This window comes from Anoplophora glabripennis, unplaced genomic scaffold, assembly GCF_000390285.2.
Source record: "Anoplophora glabripennis isolate ALB-LARVAE unplaced genomic scaffold, Agla_2.0 scaffold108, whole genome shotgun sequence".
In the NCBI taxonomy this organism is placed as follows: Eukaryota; Metazoa; Arthropoda; class Insecta; order Coleoptera; family Cerambycidae; genus Anoplophora; species Anoplophora glabripennis.
In genome coordinates, this window is record NW_019416209.1 from 394,801 (window position 1) to 412,551 (window position 17,751).

Consider the following 17,751-nt stretch of genomic DNA (forward strand, 5'->3'; position numbering starts at 1 on the left):
TAATAACGCGCATATTAGAAGTAGATTATTAGTTGCGGAAGAAAGAGTTTAAATTGTTCGTAATTTAAAATTAATTCAGACAAAATCAAATCAATTCAAAATGCAACAAGTTTTTTTTTAGAGTAAATTATAATTTTAATAGTTCCATTTCGTTTTTGAACCGAACATAAAAACTCTTGTCTACGCGATTACTGGGCAGCACCAGACATAACAGCAGATTGCGTTAGTTATGTTTGGGATAGCTAAGTGACAATCCGGGGTGAGTTTGTCTGCATCAGGTCATTTGAGGATTAATTCAAGGTTATTTAAAGATCAAACCAAGAAAAAAACGAGAAATCGATTACCATTTTTGAAGTCTGAGTTTGAATCCAAGATACGTTTATATGTATCAACGAAGGTTTAAGGTCATTCCAAGGTTGATTTGAGAAAAAAGACGTTTTCTGGTAGGATTAGTGACGGGCGATTTTGAACCCCTGTATTTCACCGAATCTTGTTGGAAACTAAAAACTGAACTGACCATATCAACCCAAATACTTCACAAAAACTTATATTTCCTCATACCAACCCAGAAATCCTTTTTCTCAAATCAACCTTGGAATAACCTTGAACCTTTATTAATAGTGATAAATGGACCTCGGATTTAAACTCAGCGACTATAAGAATGGTAATTGATTCCAGGGTTTATTCCATAAACTAACTTTCAAATGACCTTAAAATGGCCTTCAAACGACCCGGTACAGACAAACTGAACTCAGATTTGAACTCGGCAACTCCAAATATGTGTAAAATAGGCGGTTAGACTTGATTGTTCAGTTTTTTTCAATTTAACCTTGAAATGACCTTGAGATGACCTTTAAATGAGCTGATACAGACAACATGACCTCGGATTCGAATTCAGCGACCCCAAAATCATGTATAGCATATGGTCAGACTTGACTGCTCGGCTTTTCCTCAATTTGACCTTGAAATAACCTTGAAATGGCCTGATACAGACAAACTAACCTCCGATTAAAATTCAGCGACCCAAAAAACCTAAACTCCGAGATCCTTTGATTTAATGCACTTTTTTTCAATATGACCTTTAATTGACCTTGATCCTGACTAGGAGGGAGGATGGAATCGATTACTTTTCTTATTTTTGGCCAAGAACGAAGGGTTCCGTAAACCGGCTGAATTGACCCTCCCCCTTTTCATGTTTTTTTTTTAACTATTGCACGATTTATTAAGTAACAATACCAATAATTTGTTTTAAAATAATTATTTTTGATACTTTATAAATTGTGCATATTAAAGATTAATTAGAAATCTGATAGATTTGAAATATTTTTTTTTGAAGCACTTTGTTCACTATTTGGTGAATACCCCTGATGTGAAACGACAACGAGGCGATGGGACGTCAAAAACAAACTGTATATAAAATTGTGTTGGTAGATTTCGATTTTTCAAAAACTGGCGCCTAAAAAAATCGTAGCAGGATCAAAAATTAGCAATTTCGAGAAAGTTATGGTTTTCGAACCCGTGCGTTCGTAGGCAACGTTTCATTTGTTTTTTATTTATCGTCTCGACGGGCCTAGCCCCTGCAAATTGGGACTCGCTGTGGCGTTGAAAACCACCTAGAGACTCCGTGTACCGTGAAATAAAACGAGGCCTAAACACGCCCCTCCCACGTTATGGCAATAAATATCGACAATACCAAAAAAAAAAAAAGCAGAGAGTTAGTAATAGAGTAAAACTTAACTAACGCGCGTACACGTACAACATCATAAGCGAAAAATATATATGTATACGAAAATCACATAAAAATCTCAATATCGAAAAAGAAAAGGGGAAACGAAACGCTTCTCAGTCCGTTCGCATTTTGATTTGTTCGGATAGGATAATAAATAAAGCAAAGCTGCCACGATTCAAGTATACTAGAAAGTCACTGGTTTACCCCGACGCGCGCGCGAGTTCGGTCCTCACTCCAACGATTTTTTAAAAAAAAATTAGTCCGTCTCCGTCTCACCGTCATTAGACCAAGAACCCCTCCGAGCCGTTGACCCGTATCTGCGCCCTGATGTTCTGCACGCTGTTCATGATCTTCTTCTGGTGGCCGACGAGGGTGATGCCCAGCTCAGTCAGTTCCTTCACCGTCAGGTTGACGACGGCGTCCATGGTGTTGATGCCGCCGGCGTGGAAGTTCTCCAGGTACCGCGCCATCTTGATGGAGTTGAGCCACTCCTCCACCGACGTGAAGTTGGTCAGGTCGGGGGCGTCCGCCGACAGGGGGTTGGTGGAACTGGAAGTTTAAATAGACGGGATTGGTTTTTACGAGGATTTGACGATTTGTGTAAAGGGATAAATTAATATTCGTTATTTTATAAAAAAAAGCCTGACAATTGAACCGTTCACAACTTGTGTGAGTATAAAACTAGCACCAAAAGAGTTCCGTTCACAAAAAAAACAAAAAAATCAATCCTCAAATTTTTCAGTGTTTTGAAAATATTTGAGGAAAAATTTTAGAGAATTTTGAATCGAACATTGTGTCTCATTGTAAGTGAGTACTTTTCACTAATGGCCAAGGGAAATTTTCAATTTATTTTGTGTTGTTCTATCGTCATAAAAATTTAGCTGAACTATTTCAGACACCCTGTATAGTACCCCAGATATATTTTTTTTCCCCGTATATTTTTTAAATGAAGTACAGAGTACAGGTGTCAAAATTTATGTTTTGCAACGAAAATAATGGTCAATTCATTTTTAAATAAGTGATTTAGAGAAAAAAAAAATTGCGGAAAATTTTTAGAAAATCTATATAACTTTCTGAGGTTTCAATATTTAGCATCAAACGTATCATTTTATAGGTTTTTATAGGGTGAACATTACGGATTAATTATGCGCTTTTTAATATTTTCCAGGAAAATCCGTTTTCTTTGAAATTTTTTTGCTACAGTGATGAAGCAGTTTTACATAAGAAACCTGGATATGGAAGTCCATAAAAAATTGTTAAAAATAATAAATAAATAAAGTTGTTTTTAATTATAAATAAATAAAAAAATTATATTGATATAATTTTTTTTATTGTAAGTGCTTATTTTTTAATATTCAAAGTAAATGAAAAAATTCAAAGAAAACAGATCTATCTGCAAAATATTAAAAAGCGCATATTAATTTGTAATGTACACCCTCGAAAACCTTTAAACGATACGTTTGATGCTCATAAATATTAAAACCTTGGAAAATTGTATGAGTTTCGTAGAATTTAAAAATGAATTGACCATTATTTTCGCTTCAAAACATAAATTTTCACATCTATACTTCATTTAAAAAATATCTATGGGAAAACTATTGGGAAAAACAAAATTTTTCATGGAGCAATTTTGTAAGAAATTTAATTATGTACAACTTTTATCTCTTTTTTTAAAAAAACTGCAACTTCATTACTGCCATATAGGCAGTTCTTTGACAAAATACGCGAAAAATCATATACAGGGTGATTCAACAATGGCGACCAAAAATGAAACCTCGTATTCTTTGGTGAATTTTAAGGGGAGTCTTTCCTATAGTTTTTATCTAGGACGCTTCGTTAAAAAGATGCAAGGTGTTAAACTTCAAAAAATATTTTTAATTTTTTTAAATAACAAAAACTAGTAAGTGAAATAATTTTAAATTGGGCACAGGTATTTATGGGGGCATTCCACGACAAATCGACCACTTTTAACCCTAACCACTTTCGATTTGGCTGAAACATTTTTATTATTTTCTATCCTATTGAAAACCTCTTGAGAATTTTTTTAAATAACCATAACTTTTTCAAAAAAAATAGATGTAACTTATCTGGGCCTAACTTCACTGTTTTTTTTTCAATTTTCGAAAAAGAACGAAAATTTCTAGATTACCATTTTTGATTTTTTTTTTCTTTCTTATAAAAAACTGACAATTTTTATAAATCCTCAAATTTTTTCAGTGGTTTCTTCGTTTTTAATTTTTTTTATTGATTGAAAAAACATTTTTTTTCAAATTTACATTCAAAAACAAAGAAAATGAAAAAAAAAGTTGTTGGTCCATTTTTGGACGAACAATGGGCTTTGAAAAATATTTCAACTCCAAATTTAATATTTTATAATCAGAATGCCTTCGTAGTACAGTTTATTGAATATCTTAATCTTTCACATACAATATTTTGAATCTAATATTTTTTATTTTCTAGCACGTTTAAATAATTTAGTCTTTATTCGTTCGAATTTGAAAAATCTTTGACCATGAGGCAACCATCTTGGTCAGGTATAACACAGGGCACTTTTTGAGTTCCAATGATAGATTTCGTTTTTGCAAATTGATCTACTAAATTTTCATTCGCTTCATTATACTTTTAATCAAAGGTGAAAATTTAATTGTAATGGCAATCAATTTCAAAAAGTCAAAAGAGGATGGTTTCAAAATGATTTATTTGAGTTCAAATGCATTGCACGTCTTTTTTTAAAGCTCACTGTTCGTCCAAAAATGGACCAAATAACAATTTTTTTTTTAATTTTTTTTGTTTTTGGATGGTTTTCGGAAAAAAAATCCAAAAAAATTATTCAAAACGATCTATTTTTTTCTTCTTTTCTTATTTTCTTAAATGGTGTTGTGAAACAAACTAAATTTGAAAAAAAATAATTTATCAATAAGAAAAAATAAAAAACGAAAAAACAAAAAAATTTTCAAAAATGGTAATCATCGAGAAATTTTCGTTTTTTATTTGAAAATTGAAAAAAAATTGTAGATAGGTCCAGATAATTTTGATATTTTTTTTCAAAAAGTACATTTAAAAACAAAAATTTTGAAAAAAAGAGTATCGATAACCCAATTTTTGAAAAAGTTATGGTTATTTAAAAAAATATATATATTTTTTTCAAAAATTCATCTCTTTTTGAGTTGGCTGAAAAAATTTGAAAAATTCTCAGGTTCTCAGAGGTTTCCAATGGGGTAGAAAACAATAAAAAAGTTTCAGCCAAATCGAAAGGGGTCGGGGTTAAAAGTGGTTGATTTGGCGTGAAATGCCCCTTATGTAGACATTGTCCAAAATTTGAGGACTTTTCCTAAAACTTTCATGCTCCAGTGGCGGAGATACAGGGTATCAGTGGTAAATTCTATAAAAATGTATTGCTGGTTGCCTATTTGCTATAGAGCCCTCTTAATACTTCATAAAGTTGCGTAGTAAAAAGAAAAAAACAATAAAATTATAAATTGAAGTATTATAATATCCAATGAACGGAACTCAACGTATTTACGCATTACTGTTCATAAAATATTGGCAGCATAAAAATTTCACCTTAAAAAAAAATTATTAGACTTCGTATGCAATGTAACAATTGGTAAAAAAAAAACGATACATTTCGCAAAAAATCGCACACCTACCAAAACGCCCGTACTACCCTTTTCAATTAAAAGCGTTCCAACAGGCATACGTGTTAATTCGCATCAAGGAGCTAGACGATTCGGCGAAGTTAGTAACAAAAGCTTACGGTAACATGTTAGAGTGGCTCGAGCATGCAGGGAATTAAAAAAAAAAACAAGCAGACAAATACCTTTGCAAACAAAAACCAGAGAAAGCATATTTACACATTAACAAAATTGACCCAAGCTGCCCCGGTCTGTGCGTTATTCCTATCCTCTACAGTGTCGATTGTGTCGCCCCCCTCACCCTCCACCCTATTATACAGGTTATCAGAACTGTCCGGCACGTCGGAATCGTCCCTGAAGTTGTCGGAGAACCGCTCGCTCAGCTCCAGCAGGTTCGAATTGTTCTCGTCCAGGGACACCTCCGAGAAGAACCGATCGGGCCTCCGGCTGAACTCGTCGTCGAACAGCGCGCCGGGTTTCTTCCCGAAAAAATTCTCCGTCTCTTGATCATACTCGTCTCTTTCGTCGAAAACGAAGCACGAAGGTTCTTTATTCTCGGATCGGTTCTGCATCTCCATGAAATTCCCGTCTACGTTGGGGTACAAATGCGTCTGGTTGAAAAAATTCAAGGGTTTCCGGCCGCTGGGGCACTGCCTGCCCCGTTCGGCGAAATTATTCTCTTTCGGCTGATCCTCCACGTCCTCCCTCAAGTTCAACATGCTGTTGAACTGCTTCTTCATCTCGTGCACCATCAACGAGTTGTGGTACTCGTTGCGCAACCGTTGATGGAGCTGCAGATCGTCCGGTACCAGCCAGTTACCCTGCGGCATCACGCCGTAGTTCTGCAGGAGGATCACGTCGGGCAGGCCGTAATAGGGGTGCGTATCGGCACCAATGATGTTCGGGGTGTACTTGGGCCTGCGCTGGAGGGACCCGAAGTACGGGTTCTGAGAGAGTTGCGCCAGGGACACGGGTACGGACAGTTCTGACAGCTGTATGTCGTGTGTCGGGTGAGAGGGTGGGTTTTGTTGAGGCCAGGGGGGGTTATATGGCAGTGGATGTCTAGAATGAGTCGAAACAAAAAAAAAAAATAGAATGAGGTGTGAGCGTGTTAAAAGCGTGACGTTTGAACGAGAAAATTGTGAGGTTTCGGATTTCGAGAATTGTCTTCAATTCAATTCAGTCTAAAATGTAAAATTGTAAAATTACATATTTTTTAAACTACTACAACTGTAAATTTAAAGTAATATTGTAAAATTGACATTTACTGTGTAAAATTTACAATCTCTATACAATTTTTTTTAATAATGGTTTTAAATGCAAAAATTACATTTTACAATTTGTAAAATTACAGTTTCGTAATGTAAATGATTTAAATAAAGCTGTAGAATTATACCCAGAGGTTAGGTCGTAATGATTTTAAAATACAAAATTTTAAAATTGCATATTTTTTTAATTACTACAATTGTAAATTTAAAGTAATATTGTAAAATTGACATTTACTGTGTAAAATTTACAATCTTTATACAATGTTTTTTAATAATGGTTTTAAATGCAAAAATTACATTTTACAATTTGTAAAATTACAGTTTCGAAATGCAAATAATTTAAATAAAGCTGTAAAATTATACCTAGAGGTTAGGTCATAATGATTTTAAAATGCAACATTTTAAAATTACATATTTTTTAATTACTACAACTGTAAATTTAAAAAAATATTGTAAAAGTGACATTTACTGTGTAAAATTTACAATCTTTATACAATTTTTTTAATAATAATGGTTTTAAATGCAAAAAATACATTTTACAATTTGTAAAATTACAGTTTCGTAATGCAAATAATTTAAATAAAGCTGTAAAATTATAACTAGAGGTTAGGTCATAATGATTTTAAACTGTAAAATTTTAAAATTACATATTTTTTTAACTACTACAACTGTCAATTTAAAGTAATATTGTAAAATTGATATTTACTGTGTAAAATTTACAATTACTATCCAATTTTTTTTTAATAATGGTTTTAAATGCAAAAATTACATTTTACAATTTGTAAAATTACAGTTTCATAATGTAGAATATTTAGAGTTGTAAAATTAAAGAGGTTAGGTCATAATAATTTTAAAATGTAACATTTTAAAATTAAATATTTTTTTAGCTACTACAATTGAATTTAGAGTAATATTGTAAAATTGACATTTACTGTGTAAAATTCAATTTACAATCAATTCCAGTTTATCCAACTTTTTTAACAAGTCTTAAATGCAAAACTTACATTTTGACAATATGTAGTGTATTTACAACTATATCCAACTTTCTTATGGTTTTAAAGACAAACATTTCATTTTTACAATTTGTAAAATTATAATTTAATGTAAATTATTTAAATAGAGGTTTAAAATTATAGAGGTTAGGATTGTAAATTAAAAAATACATCGGTGACAATCTTGCGTCCAAAACCTTACAAAATGCAATTATTTACAGAAACAGGAAAAGTTTTACTTTTTAGTAAGTGTGAATAAATTTTACAAGGATTACATGTAAAATTTACAATATTTAAAGCGTGTATGTGCAAATGAGTTACAAGTAATTCCCACGTAGGAATTTGTGCAGTATTTAACGCAGACCTAATTTTGAAACGCAGACATTCAGTAATGAATTGAAATAATTGTAAAATTACAATGTATTTTTAAATTAAGTTTAATCATTGAAATAATTCATCATAAAATTAATCTCCGTTGCTGCAAATGTGTATTTATCAATAAGCTCACCATTTTTTAAATACAATTGTAAATGTAAAAGTTGTAAGATCTACAGAATTACAAAAAAAAATTATCGAAACGGAAAATTTTACAAGGATTACATGTAAAATTTACAACATTTAAAACGTGTGTGCAAACGGTTTACAGTGCAACATTTAAAGCAGAAACTATTTTAAATGTAAGAAACAGTCAATAGACACTCAAATAACTGTAAAATGTAAAATTACAATGTTTTTAAACTAAACTGTAAATTTAATTCAATTCATTAATAACCATACCACAAAATTGTCCACTACTGGTGTCAAATGTGTAGTATCACTACCAATAGATGTAACTATTTTAAAAATATGATCGTAAATGTAAAATTACAATTTTACAGTTTCATAAAATGTAAACTGTCTAAATAATAAAATAAATCGGTTACAGTTTCGTATCCAAAACCTTACAAATGGAAATTATTTTGCAGAAATAGGAAGTTTTACTTTTTAGTGTGATATTCTGATAGATACATTTTACATGAATCGCATGTAAAATTTACAACATTTAAACCATCTGTGTGCAAATGGTTTACAAGTAACTCCTATATTTGTGCACCATTTAAAGCAAAACCTATTTGAACGTAAAGAAACATTCGATAGGAATTTGAAATAATGTAAAATGTAAATTTACAATGCATTTTTGCAAAACTGTTTACGAAATGTGATTATTTTGCAGAAACAGGGAAAATTTTACTTTTTAGCAAGAGTGGTGCCCCGACATGATAAATTTTACAACATTTAAAGCATCGGTGTTGTAAGTAATTCCTACGTAGGAATTTATGCAACATTTAAAGCGAAAAATATTTTAAAATACGCAAAAAGGCATTCGAAAAATAAATTCAACGAATAAAACAAATAAAAAAATAAGAAATAAAATTTTTTAAACGTACGATTACAAAAAATTACGCCATCAGAGGAAACTACGAAGAGAGAACTTACCGATTCTGAGCAATTTTTCTTAGGGTATCGGGTACTCGTATTAATTTATCTAAAGTTTTTACAATAGACTGGAAACTAGGCCTGTGTGTCCTCTCCTTCTGCCAGCAGTCCAGCATCAGCTGGTATATGGCTTCCGGGCAGTCCATCGGAGCTGGCAACCTACAAAAGAAAAATAAAACGTAACACCCGTACCCGATTTTTAACGTTTTATAACATTACCTATATCCTTTCTCTATACTCTTGATAACGTCTTGATTGGACCAGTTCCAATATGGCCTCTCCCCGTAGGACATCACCTCCCAGCACACTATACCCATGGACCAAACATCGCTGGCGGACGTGAATTTACGGAACGCTATGGCTTCGGGGGCCGTCCATCGGACGGGAATCTTACCACCCTAAAAGACACATGTACTTTACAACGTCTCGGTCTTCACGTCTTCAATCGATAAATTGCATTAGACATAATCACAAAATTTGACATGGGTAGTGTGAAAACTCCCAAAAATCTTTTTTTTTTAATCAAATAATTATTAACTAGTGATGTGATACTCAAGAATGTTTAAAACATATAATTTTTTTAACCTGGGACGAATAAATATGGCCAAACACCTGAAAAAGTGCTCAAGTACTTTCGATTGTAATGAAGCACTTTTTATGGTGGCCAAGCATTTTTCATGGTGATTAAGCACTTTTGATGGTAGTCAAGCATTCTTTATGATGCTCAAGCACCTTTGATGTTCATCAAGCACATACTGTGCATTATTGGTAAATAAATTGCATTAGCATGATTCAGAAAATCTGGAATGGAGGTGTATGAAAACACCAAAAATTCACTTTTTAAATTTCAAATAACTGACTAGTTATGTGTCTGTCACTCAAAATTGTCAGAAAAAGATTTAATTTAACATCTGGAAATATGCTCAAGCACTTTTTACGAAGATCAAGCACTTTTCATGGTGATTAAGCACTTTTAATTGTAGTCAAGCATTTTTATGACGCTCAAACACTTTTGATGTTCTTCAAGTACATACTGTACATTATTGGTTAATATTACATTAGCATGATTCAAAAAATCTGGAATGGAGGTGTATGAAAAAACCAAAAATTCACTTTTTAAACTTCAAATAACTGACTAGTTATGTGTCCGTCACTCAAAATTGTCAGGAAAAGATTTAATGTAACATCTGGAAATGTGCTCAAGCACTTTTTACGAAGATCAAGCACTTTTCATGGTGATTAAGCACCTTAGATGGTAGTCAAGCATTTTTTATGACGCTCAAACACTTTTGATGTTCATCAAGCACATACTGTACATTATTGGTCAATAAATTGCATTAGTACGAATCAGAAAAACACCAAAAATTCACTTTTTAAACTTCCATTAACTGACTAGTTATGTGTATGTTACTCAAAATTGTCAGAAAAAGATTTAACTTAACATCTGGAAAAAAGCTCAAGCACGTTTTATGATGATCAAGCACTTTTCATGGTGATTAAGCACTTTTGATGGTAGTCAAGCATATTGATGACAATCAAGCACTATTTATAGCAATCAAGCATTTTTTTAGCGATCAAGCACTTATAATGGTGATCAAGCACTTTAAATCGATAAACTAAGAAAAATTTATTTTTTAAATTAAAATTTGAGTCAACCACCACCAAAATTAATACTGAATACTTGTCGTTTATAAAAATAGAGTCCAATTATTTTAAAAAACGACAAATATTAGAAAATTCATGCAAATTTTCGAGCCATGCGCCAAAACTAAATAATAAAAAAATAAAAAGGCAACATACCCTTCGAGAACTTACCCTTGTGGTATACGCCCCCTCCGTGGCACTCTCGATCTCCCTGCTAAGGCCGAAATCAGCTATTTTACACACGAGTTGGGAATTGACCAACACGTTCCTGGCAGCTAGGTCGCGATGCACGTAATTCATCTCGCTGAGGTACTGCATGCCGGACGCGATGCCCCTCAGCATGCCCGTGAGCTGGATCACTTGGAATTTTCCGTCGTTTGCCTAAAATGTCACAAATTATTCAAGTAAACCCGAAGTTTTGTGCCGCGTCTATACTTTTACCCTCAAAAATGTGTCTAAGGACCCGTTTTCCATGTATTCAGTGATAATCATGACGGGATTCGATTTCGTAACTACCCCCTGCAGGAATATGACGTTCGGGTGCTCGAATTGTCCCATTATAGAAGCTTCCGTGAGGAAATCGTTACGAGACTTGTCCAGAGATCCGGCTTTGAGCGTTTTTATCGCCACGTCAATGTCCACGCCGTTCATTTTCAACTTTCCTCGACAGACGTCCCCAAATTCGCCACCTCCTAAAAGAATTATTCAAGGAACGATACAATAACGGCTATTTCAGGCGGCTTACCGATAATCGCTTCTATCGTGATGCAACTCGCATCGATTTCCCTGGCAAACTCCCGAACGGCCTGATTGGGGTCCTCGTAAGTGTGGGGGTCGATGTAGGTCCTAGACGAGCCGCTGATTCCCGTGAAAAGCGGCGTTGTCACTGAAATTTTTCTTTATGAGGACGCGGTACTAAAAATTCGGGATGTAACATCCGAAACTTTGTTGAATTGAGTTCAGTCCAGTTAGGAGGATCCCCAAGCGTATCAATTTCAAGAAGTGCAGCGCGAAGTGAAGTTCAACAAAGTTTTGGATGCTACTTTACAGTGAATCAATGAATAAAAGAAAAAAAGAAAAAAAAAACAAAAATTACCATTTGTATGGGTAGTAACTATAGGGGGATTGTCCAAGCTGTGATGAACTAAAAATAAATTAAATGACATAAAATATAGAAGCAAACACTAAAAAAAAGTGTAAAAATAATAAAAAACTAAAAGTTAGTACACGGGTCTTTCGTTTCCCAAATTTTTTTCTCCATTAATGGCAGCTGATGAAAACTGAAGTACTCATATTTTGATAATTGACTTTGGGGCCTATACCAATTTTTTAGAGGATTATTTCTAAGCTCACATCGAGAACCTTGATGACAAAAATTCAGAAAGAATTTGGAAATAAGATGGTATGACTAAAAACAAAATATAATATTGTGAAAAATAAATAAAATACCTATTTGTATATATCAGTCGATTATGAAAAAAGATAATTTGCACATACATATACAATACGCAACCCTTTCCAAGATTTCAGGATTGACAACACATATTTTATTTTTTTTATTTCACAAATTCCATTCCAAGTTTTTCATCATAAAAATTCTCTGTTCGAATATAAGAATCATCGTCTAGAAAACAACATGGGTCCCACGCTTCACGTTTTATTATCAAGATATGATCACTTTCACTATCCACTGTAACTCCGGATATTTAATAACCAAGCGCTTTAATATACTTCATTATTACATGAAATTACATTGATTGGACATAATACAGCAAGTTTATTGTACTATTTTCTGCACTTCTGACAAAATTCTAAATCTGCTGATACAGCAAAGCCCTATTCTCTGTGGCGTACGTTGAAATACGCTGATATAGAAAGAAGTAATAAGTACACCTACAGAAACATCACTTGTACATTTTGTACTATAAGAATATTACACTATAACACCGATTTTTGTGAAAAAAATTGCCATTTTCGGTTACAATTTTAAAAACACTTTGTACCGCCGCCATATTTGCGTGTCTACAGGTTTGTAACGCGATAAAAGGAAAAGTACTAAAAATCACCAAGACAAACTGGTGCGGGTAAATCGGACCGGTTTTAAACATAGCTGTCAAAAATCTTTTGTTAATAGCTTTGTTCCTAGTAGAATCCAAAACAGTTTCCAACAGTCAGACGCATGCGCATATGGATGTAATGCTTACATAAGGTTCAAAATTCATTGTTTCGAATCAAATGCGATTGCGTCGGACTGTTTGAAACTGTTTCTAATGCACTAGGAACAAAGCTAATAATAGTGAAATAAGTCCATAATCCCATTTGTTCACATAATACAGTGAATGTATGAAAAATTAACAGAATTTTAACTAAATTTGTCAAATTTTATGTGGAATAAAATTAGAACACAAAGGGGAGAAATTATAATTTATGCAGTCCAATTTATGATTTCCATAACAATCTAGAGTTGATAGTTGCCAACTTAATTTTAGTGAGTAAAACATCATAACCTAAAAATCGTAATTTTGAATTTTTTTTATAACGAAAATATTAAAATTATGATTACTTATGAATGAAGATCTTATATTTGGACATTTTACGTAGAATAAACCAGTGTACTAAAGTTTCAATTTTCTTCCCAAATGGGAATAAGAGAATAAAAAGATAAAGATGGTTATAAAAAAATTAAAAAAGGACATTTTCTTCTCGTTTGCCCAAACAAAATATAAAGGATGATGTGCAAAATAGTGAAATGGAAAAAATCGAACCAAAAAAGTAAATAAATAAACGGACGACACAATCTAAACTTACTGTAAGTGACTACCAGTCCTTTTAGGGTGAAGGGAGGCGTGAAAGTGCATATCGGACATTAATTTACAATATATCACATAAAGCGACGTCTATTCTAAGACCTCTAAGCGCTAAACCTGCCTAGATGTGCTGCTATATCTGTCGTGGCATAACCTAATGTTTTTTTTTACTTATCGCCCTAACCGCTACAAAAAAATCGACTCACCCTCCCCGTTCCTGTACTCCAAGGTGTCGCAGTCGCTCGGCTGCTTCTTGTTGCACTCGTCGTTGGACCTGGAGCGGAGGAACACCACCGTCAACACTATGACGGCGACGAGGATGACGACGACCGCCACGATCCCGCCCGCTACCAGTTGCAGTCTTAGGCCTTCCTCGTCTCCTATATAAGCTAGAAAAACGCCTCGGGTAACGCCGGAAGTCCTACGAGCGGGTCGTTTTTGCTTACCTGTGTTTAGGACTTGCCCGGTAGTTTTGAATATGACGGGCGAGTAGGCTCCCCAGCCTCGTTGCGTCTTGGCGCGGACCTGGAGGCCGTACTCGGTCCTCTGCTGCAGGCCGGTGATGGTGGCAGACAGGTCCGCCGTCAGCAGGCTGGTGGAGTTGCTGTAGTCGATGTCGTTGCGTTGGAACCAACGCACCTGGAATGGGGTCGTCTTTAAGATCGAACCAATGCCGGTCACGTTTTTTTAGAGTTATTGCGTTTCGGGCACAGCCAATTTTTTATCGGTCAAAATATTTTTTAATTTAGGCGAGATTCAGTTTAGTTTTTAAGTCAATAACATTTAAGGGGGATAGCCACTGTGATGGGTCAAAAAAATAAATTTTTTTACTGAAAGAATGGTCCAAAAACTAAATTCAAAACGACTTTTTTCAAACTGGTAATTATTATTATTAATTATCAACCGATTTCTAATTTTTTTTTGTTTTATTCGTTTTTGCAATGGCTAAGGTTAAGCATAGCCGATTTTGAAAATTTTGATTATTACTATTTCTTAAGGTTGCTTAAGGGACAAAAAATTGAAAAAAATTTTCAATCGGTCGCCATTTTGTAAAAAATCAAAATAAAAAATTACTACGTACAACGATAACTACATTCAAATAGATTCTAATGCAATTTGATTTCTATTTTTCAGACAATCCGTTTTTTGGAAAATCGATGTGACCATGGAGGGGCATTTTTTTAAAAGTTTTACAGCAAGGCTCATAACTTTGTAACAACTTAATATTTTTTGATAAATTTTTATTAAAAAATATTAAAAATGTAAATTTTACATGAACCAAATTAATAAAATTAAAAAAAAAAAACGATCCCCATATTCCTTAATTTTCTTGGTCAAAAAATATCACTCACTTTTTCGGCCGTCACAGTTACATGTTTAGTCACAATTTTTTCGTATTTTTTTACTGTTTTCTGGTATATTTCTTATTATATCGCACATTTTTACCATCCGTAATACTTATTCTCTTTTACTTGTCAATTTTTCCCCACATTTTTTCTTTTAAACTACTGTTACTAATTTCTTTTTCGAAAATTTGTCAGTTCTAACATACATAAAGTATGCGATCCAAAGTTAACGCATACAAGTGTTGTTATTTCCTTTTGCCTCAAGCATTTTTTTATCAACATGCTACCTGTGAAAATACGTTTGCGGTGTTAATAGCCTTATCCGAGACGACAGATTTTTTGTTTAAGCACTGAGTTTAGTTTGTGAATGTCAGTGTCGATGACCTTTGATGCTAATCTAGTTTAGGTGAACTACTACTACATGATATCAATCCACCTGATAAAAACAAATGACCAACGTTAAATCGGCGAAAGGAAAACGACCAAAGAGTGACAGCAAAAAACTTGTGATTTTCGCCAGTTTTTTCACAATTCGCAGAGAATTAAAAAAATATATAAAAATTTGTTTTTGGTCACAAATTACCTGTCGTAAAAAACTGAAATGAGCATAGATAGCTTTTAGTATTTTGAAAATTTTAAAAACCACTTAGGGGTTGAAAAAATGCCAAAAATTAAGAATTTTAATATTACCAATTGATATAAAAAGTATTAGCATGTGAATTATCTTAATATATTCTTTTTGGAATTTTTACAATTATTTCTGATATTCTCTATTTTTGGGGATGATTCCACCCCCTGAGCGTGCTTAAGGATGGATTTTCTAATTCAACATGCTTATTTCAGTCATGAGAATAAATCTTTCTTTGTATCAAGAATTATTCGTTTGAAAAATTCACATGCTAATAGTTCAGTCCCTAAATAGAGGTGATTTTTGAAAATTTTCAAAAAACTAAAAGCTATGCTCATCTTAATTTTTTACGAGTAATTTTAAACCAAAAACATATTTTTATGTATTTTCTCTGGTTCTCTGCGAATTGTGAAAGAATGGGCGATTTTTGCAGTCACTCTTTGTCACCACTTCAATTTATTACATTTATTTTAGTTTATTATTTATCGGTTTACATGACGTGGTTCGTAATAAGGTGCTTCTAAACGATTTTTTCTTAATTTTGGGCACTTATATGTAACAAACTGCACTTATGAATTAAAACAAATCAAATTTCTGAAGCCCTAAAGATTTTAAATGACCACTGTTGATTAGAAAATTGTTTGACTTTTTTATTTGCCGTTTTTCCAACATTGAAGTCCCTAGCCCCTAGGTGATCAATAATATTGTCAATAATCGATTCAATATTGATGGGAAGACCATATTGTAGGAAATATTGACAGTCTAGGAGCGTATAAAACCAGATAAAAACAAACGACCAACGTTAATTCGGCGAAACGAAAACGACCAAATTTGTCACCACTTCAATTTATTGCATTTATTTTAGTTTATTATTTATCGGTTTACGCGACGTGGTTCGTAATAAAGTGGTTCTAAACGATTTTTTCTTAATTTTGGGCACTTATTAGTAACAAACTGCACTTATGAATTAAAACAAATCAAATTTCTGAAGTCCTAAAGATTTTAAACGACCACTGTTGACTAGAAAATTGTTTATAACTTTTTTATTTGCCGTTTTGCCAACATTGAAGTCCCTAGCCCCTAGGCGATCAATAATATTGTCAATAATCAATTCAATAATGATGGGAAGACCATATTGATGGAAATATTGACCGTCTAAAAGCGTATCGAAGCCTCCTATCAATTTTGACAGATTTTGATAGAAATGTTATTTTTCAGTAAATATTGAAGGACCCTTTGAACGTCTAGGAGTTTATTGACGATATTTCCTTCAATATCAGTTGCTTTATTCGTTCATTCGTCCGGTTCTGTAAAACGCGAAAAATTCAGCACATTTTCATGTGTAAAGCGGCTTCTCAGTTTTGGACCAGCGTCTATTTCTCTTTGATTTTTTTCGCATAGTGAGTCAACGTTAGAAATCCCGAATTCGAATTGAAAAAAATCTCGAAATTCAAACAAAAAAAACCACCACTGAAACAGCTCCGACAATGAATATTTTTGCCAGAATGAGTACCGCGAGAATATCGATGTGTTTATGGAAGCATATCGATGCGTGCTTCAGTATCGAGCGTCAATATCGAAGCGATTATTAACGATATTACTGATGCCCTTTACAAAAGGTCCAGTTCATTCTTCACTTCTTGTACGCTCCAGACACTGTATACAAGTCCTTTATAAATGATTACAAGCCACCTGACCGCTGTGTTTAGGGAACTGATACTGTCACCTAAAAGTCCCTAAATCTTGGTGCCACCAATATGATTCGTCTACGATGAACAATGACAAACTGTGGAAACCGATGAAACAGAATGTTGTGTTTTAACGTACTCTTCATCTTACCGTTTTAATAATTCTTAATTTTATCAAAATTTAATTGTCAACGCGAAGGAAATGAACTATTACCAACAAAATTTCCTACCTCATAGGTCTCTACCATATCGTTCTCGATCTCGGAGCCGTCCCCTGTCGTCGGGGCGTCCCACGCCAGGGTAATTTCGGTGCTCTTCACCGACAGCACCCTTATGTTGGTTATGCTGCTGGCGACAAGCGCCTCCGTCGTCACCACGATGTCCGCGTACTCCGGACTCGACTTCAGCTGAAGGTGGGACACGCCGTTCTCGGCGAAAATCTGGAAACGGTACGTTGTCACCGAGTTTAGGCCGCTTATGGTGATCCTCGTGTCGTTGAACGTTTCCTGGAAGAGAGAATTATGGAAAACAATAACAG

General features: G+C 33.7%; 1 protein-coding gene across 3 annotated transcripts in view; it reads right to left on the reverse strand.

Moving 5' to 3' along the window:
* Positions 1 to 1,025: 1,025 nt before the first annotated feature.
* Positions 1,026 to 17,751, reverse strand: part of LOC108906588 (ephrin type-B receptor 1-B) — a 319,577-nt gene continuing 302,851 nt past the window's right edge. Inside the window, exons 11-20 of one of the 3 annotated variants that reach the window (XM_018709891.1) lie at positions 17,444 to 17,719; positions 13,998 to 14,190; positions 13,758 to 13,940; positions 11,841 to 11,888; positions 11,490 to 11,630; positions 11,186 to 11,436; positions 10,916 to 11,125; positions 9,320 to 9,498; positions 9,101 to 9,259; positions 1,026 to 2,278 (exon numbers count right to left, since the gene is read on the reverse strand). In XM_018709891.1, the coding sequence (XP_018565407.1) occupies positions 2,011 to 2,278; positions 9,101 to 9,259; positions 9,320 to 9,498; positions 10,916 to 11,125; positions 11,186 to 11,436; positions 11,490 to 11,630; positions 11,841 to 11,888; positions 13,758 to 13,940; positions 13,998 to 14,190; positions 17,444 to 17,719 (1,908 nt within the window). In that variant the 3' untranslated portion in view covers positions 1,026 to 2,010. Of the gene's footprint in view, positions 2,279 to 9,100; positions 9,260 to 9,319; positions 9,499 to 10,915; positions 11,126 to 11,185; positions 11,437 to 11,489; positions 11,631 to 11,840; positions 11,889 to 13,757; positions 14,191 to 17,443; positions 17,720 to 17,751 lie in introns of all 3 variants that reach the window. The other 2 variants (XM_018709892.1, XM_023454425.1) reach the window with 2 other exon arrangements.